This window comes from Neoarius graeffei, chromosome 9 (assembly GCF_027579695.1).
Source record: "Neoarius graeffei isolate fNeoGra1 chromosome 9, fNeoGra1.pri, whole genome shotgun sequence".
Classification (NCBI taxonomy): Eukaryota; Metazoa; Chordata; class Actinopteri; order Siluriformes; family Ariidae; genus Neoarius; species Neoarius graeffei.
Window position 1 is genome coordinate 55,137,974 of NC_083577.1, and position 12,614 is coordinate 55,150,587.

A 12,614-nucleotide genomic window follows, 5' to 3' on the forward strand; every position below is an offset into this window, starting at 1 on the left:
AGATGAGAAACGACATGTGCCTTTTCTTTTCTCTCAGGCACAGCATGAGCCGAGCCTGTCTGCTTCTTGTGTCCACACACTGGCTCTGAATCCGTCCCTTCATAACCTTTCATCTTCATCTATATTTAATCCCTGATGTGCTGAACTTGCTCAAGTAGACAGTTTGGTAAAAGGTGGATAGAACAAACAGGTCTGGCCTTTAGGATTAGAGCTATAAGAAAGCTGATTAGCCAGAACCATTTGCTCAGATGCACCCCCTTATTACAAAATGGTCAGCTCATTGTGTGGCTATGAGCCAGGGCATATTGCTGCACTAAAATTCAAATCATAAAGCTTTCAACATACTGTAGTATTATAGTATTTTAGGTAATAAAGCAATAAAGCAATACTTCAACAACCATACAGATACCTATGCTTTCATGATGACATTTCAAAAATATGAGTAAAGGTAACTGCTATTCAGCTTAAATAAAGTAAAATGATTTACTATCCGAATGTGGCTGAATATGTTCATATTTTTGTACAAGATGATTCACTACTACACTGCACAGTTTCTGGTTGAACATTTTTCAGTACACCTGATTTATTTTATCTTGGGGCTTTTTCCTACACTTGTCAAGTTACAGACATCAAAATATTCATAGAATGTCACAGTAACAGTTGAGTTTTCAAAACAGTGTGACAGAGTTCAAAACAAAGAGTCTAGAAGATGGTGCATAATAGACCAGAGAACCAAATTCTAAAAAAATTTAAATGATGAACTTCAAAACAGAAGAATAATAATACAGTAAATAATCTCACTAAAGGATGAACGTCTAAAAATTATTTTTAATATTGGCTAACTCTCTTAGATTTTTATGGATGTCAAAGGTTATGTTCTAGAGAGAGAGGATATTGCACGGTGGCACGAAGATATTAAGTTTATCTTTGAGTGGTGAATGTATATTTCACGAGTGAGCAAAGTAAACGAGTGATATATTTTTCAACACAAGAAGATAAACGGGCGGCACGGTGGTGTAGTGGTTAGCGCTGTCACCTCACAGCAAGAAGGTCTGGGTTCGAGCCCCGTGGCCGGCAAGGGCCTTTCTGTGCGGAGTTTGCATGTTCTCCCCGTGTCCGCGTGGGTTTCCTCCGGGTGCTCCGGTTTCCCCCACAGTCCAAAGACATGCAGGTTAGGTTAACTGGTGACTCTAAATTGACCGTAGGTGTGAATGTGAGTGTGAATGGGTGTCTGTGTCTATGTGTTAGCCCTGTGATGACCTGGGTGTACCTCGCCTTTCGCCCGCAGTCAGCTGGGATAGGCTCCAGCTTGCCTGTGACCCTGTAGAACAGGATAAACTGGCGAGAGATAATGAGATGAGATGAGAAGAAGATAAACTTCATACCTTTATCTGATTTTCTTTTTACTATACAGACACATTCACAAATAAAAAGTACCCAAATTTCTCAAAACAAAACAACTCACTGATTTCCTCACAAGTGACATACATACAGTATACACACACACACACACATGTTATTTACCAGCTTAAGGTCGGTCCATATCGTGAAATACCATGACTGAGGACTTGAAAGTATTGACCGAGGCCCTCTGGGCCTCGGTCAGTATTCAACGCCGAGGTCACGGTATTTCACCATACGGACCGACCTTAAGCTGGTAAATAATATATATCATCTCATTATCTGTAGCCGCTTTATCCTGTCCTACAGGGTCGCAGGCAAGCTGAAGCCTATCCCAGCTGACTACGGGCGAAAGGCGGGGTACATCCTGGACAAGTCACCAGGTCATCACAGGGCTGACACATAGACACAGACAACCATTCACACTCACATTCACACCTACGGTCAATTTAGAGTCACCAGTTAACCTAACCTGCATGTCTTTGGACTGTGGGGGAAACCGGAGCACCCGGAGGAAACCCACGCGGACACAGGGAGAACATGCAAACTCCACACAGAAAGGCCCTTGCCGGCCACGGGGCTCGAACCTGGACCTTCTTGCTGTGAGATGACAGCGCTAACCACTACACCACCGTGCCACTCCATATATATATATATATATATATATATATATATATATATATATATATATATATATTTTTTTTTTTTTTTTCTTTACCAAATTCTAACAGAAAACGAGAGCGCCTGAAAGGGAAAACTGAGCTGAGACGCCATTTTGAATCCTCATTCACGGCTGTAATGCAAATGGCTTCCTCCTCGGTATACAAGTGCACTTCCATGGCAGGAAAAAAACTACATTTTGCCACTTATGTAGTCCCCTATTTATACAAATAGGAGTCATTCAGGATTCAGCCATGTTTTTGCTCGGTGTTAGCAAGTTAGAGGTTTTTAGCTTTCTCCTGAAATGTTTTTTTTATTTCTTCTTCCTCAGGGTAGTAAAACTTGCTTTCGCTGTGAAGACTTATCACTATCCATGCTGTAAAATTAATGCTATTCTCCTTAGAAATGTGAAAATAAATGTTGACAAAAATTGCTACTATGTTTGTTGTTGTGAACGAGCGAGTCGTCAGAGGTCCGTATCCGGGGTCCGTAATTGGTGTCCGTATTGTAGGATACGGACCCGCTCGCCAGCCAGTCAGAGCGCAGGATTTAATGGAAACTGGACCGCAAAAAAATAAATATATATGTTATTTACCAGCTGGGAGGTCCGTATTGTGAAATACCATAACCGAGGTCTTGAAAGTACTGAGCGAGGCCCTCTGGGCCGAGGTCAGTATTCAAGGCTGAGGTCACGGTATTTCACCATACGGATTGACCTTAAGCTGGTAAATAATATATTTATTTTTTTCTTTACCAAATTCTAACAGAAAACGAGAGCGCCGGAAAGGGAAAACCGAGCCGAGGTGAGCCGCCATTTTGAATCCTCATTCACGGCTGTAATGCAAATTGCTTCCTCCTCAGTATACAAGTGCACTTCCATGGCAGAAAAAAAAACTACATTTTGCTGCCTATGTAGTCCCCTATTTACACCAAAATTGAGTCATTCAGGATTCAGCCATGTTTTTGCTCGGCGTTAGCAACAGTTACAGGTTTTTAGCTTTCTCCTGAAATGTTTTCTTTTATTTCGTCTTCATCAGGGTAGTAAAACTCGCTTTCGCTGTGAAGACTGTCATTACTGCTATCCATGATGTAAAATTAATGCTATTCTTCTGAGAAATGCGAAAATAAATGTTGACAAAAAATGCTACTATGTTTGTTGTTGTTGTTGTTGTGAACGAGTGAGTCGCCAGAGGTATGTATCCGGGGTCCATAACTGGTGTCTGTATCGTAGGATACGGACCCGCTCGCCAGCCAATCAGAGCGCAGGATTTGATGGAAACAGGGCCGCGAAAAAAATAAAGAGAATTATGTCATGGTTTTGGTTCTCCATGTCCCAGATGTAGCTTGTATGAAAAATACGAGTGGTGTATTTCCCAGTAAAACTCCCATGTCCATATGTGTATGTGTGTGTGTGTGTGAAGGGGGCTTGCGAGCTAGGAGGAATTTTCAGAACCAGGAACGGAACGGGGCAGGGCGGCATGGTGGTGTAGTGGTTAGCGCTGTCGCCTCACAGCAAGAAGGTCCTGGGTTCGAGCCCCGGGGCCGGCGAGGGCCTTTCTGTGCGGAGTTTGCATGTTCTCCCCGTGTCTGCGTGGGTTTCCTCCGGGTGCTCCGGTTTCCCCCACAGTCCAAAGACATGCAGGTTAGGTTAACTGGTGACTCTAAATTGACCGTAGGTGTGAATGTGAGTGTGAATGGTTGTCTGTGTCTATGTGTCAGCCCTGTGATGACCTGGCGACTTGTCCAGGGTGTACCCCGCCTTTCGCCCGTAGTCAGCTGGGATAGGCTCCAGCTTGCCTGCGACCCTGTAGAAGGATAAAGTGGCTAGAGATAATGAGATGAGATGAGGAACGGGGCATATTTACTTCATATTCACCTGAAAGATACTTTTGACAATCAGATAGTCCATCCGTTTATTGTTTTTTATAAAATAAAAGACAATAAACGGATGGACTATCTGATTGTCAAAAGTATCTTTCAGGTGAATATGAAGTAAATATGCCCCGTTCCTGGTTCTAAAAATTCCTCCTAGCTTGCAAGCCCCCTTCACACACACACACACACACACACACACACACACACACACACACACACACACACACATCATGTCGCGTCATTCATTACACCATCAAGTAATTCTTCATAAATAGTCCAGGAGACCTTGAACAATCATGACCATGCACAAAAGCTCTCTAATTAGAGGCTGTATCAGGAGAAGACAGCTTACAAACTGTGTCAATGCTCTGCATGTTTACATTGGGTGAATTCTGTCTCTAGAGTCTGGTTATGAAATGTACCGTATGAAGGGCAACACCCCTTTTACTAAACCCAGGGACAAGCAGAGAGATAGAGACAGGAGGGGGAGGGGGATAGAGGGAGCCAGTCTTTTCAGAACTGATAGCAATCGCCTTTTGATGGAAGCAGCAGCCAAGATGAGGGCACAGGAAGAGTGCCTCAGAGTAGATTCAGAGAAAACACACACACACACACACACACACACACACACACACGTACATACACACACACACGTACATACACACTAAATCATGTGCAATCAGATACAGGGAAGCATGGGTCATAAGCACGGTTCAGCTGGCAACTGTAAAGACAAGGAACATGAGCTTCCTCAATTCAGGCACAAAAAAAAACAAGTTAATCATACACATGTGGTAGTGACTATACAGGCTGCAGTGCTGTTCCTCTGAACGAGGTCATGTCAACAGAAAAACGACTCTTTGAGCTCTGATAGAATAAAAAGCAAACATTTTTGTGGTCTGTGGGTGGAATAATGCAGGGCTTTTGCCAGATAAGCCTACCTTATCAACCATTTTTCACACAAAAGTTCTCTCCAAATATGCATCTAAGCATAAATCATACATTTGAAAAAAAAAAGGAAAATATATATATAAAACACACACACACACACACACACACACACACACACACACACACACACACACACACACACAGGTGTTTGAAAGTTTGTGAACCCTTTAGAATTTTCTATATTTCTGCATAAATATGACCAAAACAACATCAGATTTTCACACAAGTCCTAAACGTAGATAAAGAGAACCCAGTTAAACAAATGAGACAAAAATATTATACTTGATCATTTATTTATTGAGGAAAATGATCCAATATTACATATCTGTGAGTGGCAAAAGTATGTGAACCTTTGCTTTCAGTATCTGGTGTGACCCCCTTGTGCAGCAATAACTGCAACTAAACGTTTGCGGTAACTGTTGATCAGTCCTGCACACCGGCTTGGAGGAATTTTAGCCCATTCCTTCGTACAGAACAGCTTCAACTCTGGGATGTTGGTGGGTTTCCTCACAAGAACTGCTCGCTTCAAGTCCTTCCACAACATTTCGATTGGATTAAGGTGAGAACTTTGACTTGGCCATTCCAAAACATTAACTTTATTCTTCTTTAACCATGTTTTACAAGATGGCGGCGCGTATGGATGCAACGGCCCTTCTCTCTCCGTGTTTAGCGTTTAAAAGTGCGTGTTCTAGTGTATGTTTGTGTGCTTTATGTCTATGTACATGTGCGAGTAGTGCACTGACAATGTCGGTCACAAGATATTGTCGACACTGCCTTCTAGCTATAGGAAATATGACCAAACAGCTCCTCTTGGACCAGAAAGTCATTGAGGAACTTCGAGGCCTGGGTCTTCTCCGCCAGACTACAACATCACTGGACTCGCCTGCTGTGTCTCACCCAGAGAGGAGGCGCCAGAAGCGGTGTAAGAGGAAACAGAAGCGTGGCAAGTGCGGAGGTATCCGCGCTAGGCTAGCCGCTAGCCCGCACAGACCTGCGATACCATCCCTCATTCTGGCCAATGTACACTCACTAGACAACAAAATAGATCACAGAACTCATGCGATCTGTGCTACGTGATGCGAGGGATTGCTGTGTTTTCATCTTTATGGAATCCTGGCTGAATAACAACATCCTAGACTCTGCTATGTTAGCTGGGCTAACATGCTACCGTGCTGACCGAGCCTTTATGGAAGGAGGCAAGACTCGCGGCGGGGGAGTGTGTGTTTACATCAGCGATGCCTGGTGCCAGAATGCTACTGTTGTGCACAAACACTGTTCTCCGCTGGATCAGACCAACACAAAAGGAGGTACGTGTGTGGCCAGAGGGGGCCTTCTATGCTCTGAAAGACTGTTTTAGCACGACACACTGGGACATTTTCAAAGAAGCAGCCACTTACAACGACCACATAGACTTAGAGGAATACACTGAAGCCGTCACATCATACATCGCTAAATGCACTGATGATGTCACTCACTGCAAAACCATCACTGTTCGTGCTAACCAGAAGCCTTGGCTGACAGGAGAGGTTCACAGGCTCCTGCGGGCTCGAGACGCAGCCATTAGGGCCGGTGACACCGCAGGTCTAACAACAGCCAGAGCCAACCTGTCCCGTGGCATCAGGGAGGCAAAACGTCAGTACAGCAATAAAATATCTGGACACTTCAGCAACACCAGAGATGCACAGTCTCTCTGGTGTGGCATTCAAACCCTCACAAACTACAAACCCCCACCACGGACCTGTGAGAGTGACATCACATTGCTAAACTGCCTAAATGACTTCTTTGGATGCGTTGAAACACAAAACAACACACCAGCACAGAAGACCACTCCTCCCCTGGATGAACAGGCCGTATGTCTGGATCCAGCCAACGTGGAGAGGACCCTCTCCAGGATCAACCTATGTAAGGCAGCTGGACCAGACAACATACCTGGTCGTGTTCTGAAGGACTGTGCCATGGAGCTCAGGGATGTCCTCGCTGACATCTTTAACATGTCCCTGAACCAAGCTGTTGTCCCCACGTGTTTCAAAGCTACAACCATAATACCAGTGCCAAAGAAGCCCCCCCATCTAACTATAACGACTATCGACCCGTAGCACTGACTTCCATCATCATGAAGTGCTTTGAGCGACTGGTCATGCAGAACATCAAGTCCATTCTCCCTTTCTCTCATGACCCATTCCAGTTTGCATATAGGTCAAACAGGTCCATAGAGGACGCTATCTCCGGTGCTCTACACCCAGCCCTCACTCACCTGGACTCAAAGAACATCTATGTGCGAATGCTGCTCTTGGATTACAGTTCAGCATTCAATTCAATCATTCGCCAGCAGCTAATACAAAAATTCAGACATTTGGGACTCAACATCTCTTTGTAACTGGGTGCTGGACTTTCTTACAGGGAGGCCACAGAATGTGCGGGTCGGTAGTAACACCTCCAGGACCATCATCCTCAACACAGGGGCCCCACAAGGGTGTGTGCTCAGCCCACTGCTCTTCACCCTGCTGACCCATGACTGTGTACCAATCAAATTTGAGGATGACAACTGTGGTGGGCCTCATCACTAACAACGATGAAGCCAACTACAGGAATGAGGTGAGCCAACTGGTCGAGTGGAGTAAAGACAACAATCTCTTCCTGAACATGGAGAAGACCAAAGAGATTGTAGTCGACTTCAGGAGAGGTCACTCACAGCATCCCCCTCTGACCATCGATGGTGCTGCAGTGGAGAAGGTGAGCAGCACCAAATCCCTAGGGGTGCACATCGCTGAGGACCTCTCCTGGTCCAACAACACCGCATCACTAGCCAAGAAGGCTCAAACTCGCCTCTACTTCCTCTGCAAACTGAGGAGTGTACGAGTCCCACCTCCCATCATGTGCTCATTTTACAGGGGCACCATTGAGAGTGTCTTCACTGGCTGCATCACTGTGTGGTATGGAGGCTGCAGTGCATCCTGCTGGAAGACTCTGCAATGCATAGTGAACACGGCCAGCAAGATCATCGGTACCCCTCAGCCCTCCCTTACGGACATCTATCACACCCGTCTCACCCGCAGAGCCATCAGCATCGCTGGTGACATCTCCCACCCTTCACAGTCACTCTTCAGCCTCCTGCCCTCAGGGAAAAGGTACCGGAGCCTCCGGGCCCACTCCACAAGACTGCTAAACAGCTTCATCCACCAGGCTGTCAGGATGCTGAACTCTGTCCACTACCCACCCCCTACCCCTGGTCTGTAACACATTCATTCACACAAGAAAACTACCTCATCCATTTGCACATCACACCACAAACATTAGCATTACTCATCCATTTGCGCATCACACCACAAACATTAGCATTACTGCTGTATCTGCTGCTATTGCTCATTTGCACTACTGTCATATACGCCTCATAAGCTGCTCTTCTAGCACCTTCTCCTGTATTGTACTGTATTGCACTACTGTTATTTTGTACATTGATTTTAGAGTGTATTTTTTCTCCTATATGTCCTGGATATACAGTGAATTGACAATAAAGAATCTTTGAATATTTGAATCTTAAAAAAAAATGTGTAGGTAATTGGTTGTGTTCCTCTCCATTCACATGAGTTACACAAAGCCTCTGAGTGTATTTGTATTACATGTCTACACTATTACAAATTAATCAGTGAGGGCACCAGATTAACCATTTCTCAGATGGCTATGATTTACAGCTCCATATGGCCAGAGCCATAGAGGAGCTGAGTCTACAGGGAAATCTAATAAGAGCATACATAATGTGTGTACTAAAGGCAGAGATGCGTCTGCTCAAATTGGATATAAGAGGCAAGAGGGGTGGGGTTGCTACTGTTTTCTCTTCCTTTTCCTCCGTGTCCACTCTGAACAGGAGAAAGCATATTACACACTTCCTTCAGGCACTGATTAGCATCTCCAGGCTCTGCCACACCATAATGTTAAACAAGGTTCTGAGCCAATGTCTTTATGCGACAAAGAGCTCAAGCCCAGCTATGACATTCTGTGCACTACAACATAAATACACAGGATGAAGAGGGTATTTCGTCTTCTGAAAACAGTAAATTCTTCAAAGCCTAACTGATTATTTCCTTGTCTGCTCACCCATTTTAATTTATGGCATTTGGTAGGCACCCTTATTCAGAGCATCTTACAGGTATCTCATTTATACACATAAGCAGCTGAGGGTGAAGGGCCTTGCTCAAGAACCCAGCAGTGGCAGCTTAGCAATGCTGCCACTCACAACCTTCCTATCAGTAGTCCAACATCTTAGCCACTGAGCTACCACTGCTCAGCAATGCTAGGCTTTGAGTGTGTTTATGCTGCAATGGTAGGAGGCACGTTTTCTTTCTTACCTTCACAAAGTGCACTAGGGACTCTTCTTCGTTGACTCTGTAAGTCTGAACCCCGTACTCCTTGGCCAGACGCAGAATCCGATTTTGAGTGGGCCCGATGTACGCTCCGCCCAAATCCACCCATTTGGCATGTTTATTCTGAGGCACAAATTCATAACTCAGTACCACTCTCCAAAAGATTTAATACAAACGATATAAAGTAGAACATGGGAGAACATGGAGCTAATTTATAAATCCACTGGCGAATTTATAAATCTCATGCAACCTGTAACTATACGTAATCAAACTGGAAACAGTTTCCTTACCTACAGGTAAGCCTATCTAGTTTGGATTTCTAAGTGTCTGCACTCAGGTGTAAACCACATGTTTATACATTTCGCCCTTATTACACCATCATACCTGAACAGTGAAAGTTCTTCCACCAACACGGTCTCTGGCTTCCAACACCACAGGGTTTAAACCACTCTTCACCAACAGCTTAGCTGCACTTAAACCTGTAGAGAAAAGGTGCAGGAATCGGTGTTATAGTTTGTTAAATCAATTCTAAAAGCTCTAATTATGTATCATTAGTTACTTTAAAATTATAGCAAGCACAGTGCTTCATCGCAGTATTAAGTATTAATTAGCTATTTTACAACAATCCAGCATATACACATATATATACACACATACAGGAATTTTAGCCCTGTCAGAATCCGTCATGTCAGTCATTTTTTTACAGACTGTGTGCATGCACATCTCTGGAAAGGTTACGCCGTATCTTATCCATAACACCCATCAAAAATATATTCACCCAGGCCATATATATTCAGTCTGATTTGACATATCGGTAAAGATTATTTTATATCTTGTGGGAAAGGAGATGTCCAGAAGACACACCAGGAAGCGTTCTTTATGATCATATTCTGCAAATCAAAAGCAAATTCACAACACAGAACAATAAAATGCAGACATGTAAGGACTTGGCACTGTAGTGATGGGTAAGTTAGTGAGCAAGTTCCAGCACTGGCATAGCCAGTAATAATCATGTGACTTACTGATCATCAAATGCAATTTTCACAGCCACAAGTACTTGTAATAACATGAAATGTATGTTGACGTACATGTGGAATTTTAAGTGTGAAGGCACTCCCATCTGTGTGAGATATTATAAATTATACACACACACACACACACACACACACACCAATCCTATGCCAATCCTGATATATGTTAATCCTGCTAATCCTGTGTGAATCCTTCATGATCACTATTGATATCCTGCAACAACATTGCAGAAGTTAGATCAGTTAGATCATGGTGTGGTAATTCCTCTACACAGACACAGCCTTCCTCTTCCTATAGGGGAAGTGAAATCTCTACTTCTGTGAGAAAATGCATTTGGTCTTAGGGAAGCTATAACCAAAGAAAAGAATACTCAAGCACGGATGTATATTTAAAGGGGTTTGTTGAGGGAGAGACTGGACTTCCTGTGATGAAAGTTCTCTCTGTTACTACCAGTGACCTTATGATTGCGCTTTTAACATCTGATAGGAGTAAAACTACATACAAGGCCAGCTTTTGTCACACAGCAGTCTGTCTTAAAAAATAGCTGACACAACATATCATTCGCTCCGTAAAAGATTTCAGACTAACAAAGCCCATTTACACAAATCAAACCACTTACACACAGTAGGAATGCCAAAGTGTACACCATTAAAAGTTTGTTCCATGGATTCTTTTTTACTTTATGAAAACAAAATAGGAGGGTGTAGACATAACTGTTTTCTCATGTACTGTATGTAGAGGTATACTGTGTGTATATATGTCCATCCATCCATCCATTATCTGTAGCCGCTTATCCTGTTCTACAGGGTTGCAGGCAAGCTGGAGCCTATCCCAGCTGACTACGGGCGAAAGGCGGGGTACACCCTGGACAAGTCGCCAGGTCATCACAGGGCTGACACACAGAGACACACAACAATTCACACCCGCATTAACACCTACAGTCAATTTAGAGCCACCAATTAACCTAACCTGCATGTCTTTGGACTGTGGGGGAAACCGGAGCACCCGGGGGAAACCCCCACAGACACGGGGAGAACATGCAAACTCCTGTACATGTCCAGTATATGGAAAACTTTTACAACCTCTGAAGGCTGTGGATAGTGGACAAACCAATAGTCAATGACTGAAAAGAATCATGAATTATAATGTCACAAGAAGACTCAGGAAGACTCTTATGATTACTGTCCTTTGCAGATAAGATCACATATAAAACAGTGTGGGGGGGAAAAAACTGGCCAGTGAAGCATGCAGCAGAGCACGTAAGCAGTCAAACTACATCAACACACTCTGGGGAACCCCCACAAAAAACAAAACAAAAAAAAACAGCAGTTTAAACAGAAGAGACTGAAGTACACAATTTGATGGCATCCAGACAAACCAGGCTCCTTTTTCAACACTCCTGATGTCTATATATTTAACACCAGGGAGAGAGAGTCAGTAAGTAATGCCTGCTAGTATGGTGTGATATAACCATCTATGTGGATTCTGGAATATAAAAAAGGACTACTTTATCATACATCCACAGAACACCACACCCATTAGTGTGGACTGATGATAAGTATATGATAAGTAAGACATCGAAGCTCTCAAAAAATGTGATGCTGCTGTGAGTACACCCACCCAGTTAGCGAAGGGGGCCACACAACCTCAAACATACCTTTAAGGTGGTATTAACAACTCTTTTCGGCACTTGACTCATGCCAGCTTTTTTACAATTGACAGTTTAGTGAGGTGCCTTGAACAGCTAGTATACATAGTCTGTTGGCCTTTCTGCTTGGTCTTCCTCTGGATTTAATTCAATAAAGTAATTGTAAAGCTTTGAGCGGGTGGAACATAAAAAGAGGAAGAGAACAGAGAAAAGGGGCTCCCTCTGGACCACAACGCATGTGAGTGAGTGAGTGAGTGAGTGAGTGAGTGAAAGCAGAAAAGCTAGTAGTAAAGGGAAATAAAGAGTTTGTGTGTGACCATCAACTCGCCTGCCATGCTTCTGTGCTCCACCCACATCAAGAAGTGCCACAGTGGTGCCAAAACCCGGGAAGCACAGAAGAGCTCATCCTTGCCCTCGCTACCGCCCGGCAGAACCAGCATCAAGCGCAGACCGTCCTCCGAAAGGAACAAAAGCAACGCTTCGAAGCCTTGATGCTGGCCCAGCAGGAAGATCGCCAGGTGTTCCGGCACCTGCTTGCGTCAGCATGAGTGTCGACCATCACTGCAGCCAGCACCCCCATGAAGATGGGCCCACAGGACGATCCAGAAGCGTTCCTTGCTCTCTTCAAGCCAGCAGCCAAGGCATGGGGGTGGCCGCTGGAACAGCGCGCAGCACGTCTCCTCCCG

At 44.2% G+C, this 12,614-nt stretch overlaps 1 protein-coding gene across 1 annotated transcript in view; it reads right to left on the reverse strand.

Annotated features, from left to right (window-relative positions):
• mao (monoamine oxidase) overlaps positions 1–12,614 on the reverse strand; it is an 87,815-nt gene that overhangs the window by 43,750 nt on the left and 31,451 nt on the right. Inside the window, exons 2-3 of the mRNA XM_060929836.1 lie at positions 9,633–9,727; positions 9,234–9,371 (exon numbers count right to left, since the gene is read on the reverse strand). Of these exons, the coding sequence (XP_060785819.1) occupies positions 9,234–9,371; positions 9,633–9,727 (233 nt within the window). The remainder of the gene's footprint in view (positions 1–9,233; positions 9,372–9,632; positions 9,728–12,614) is intronic.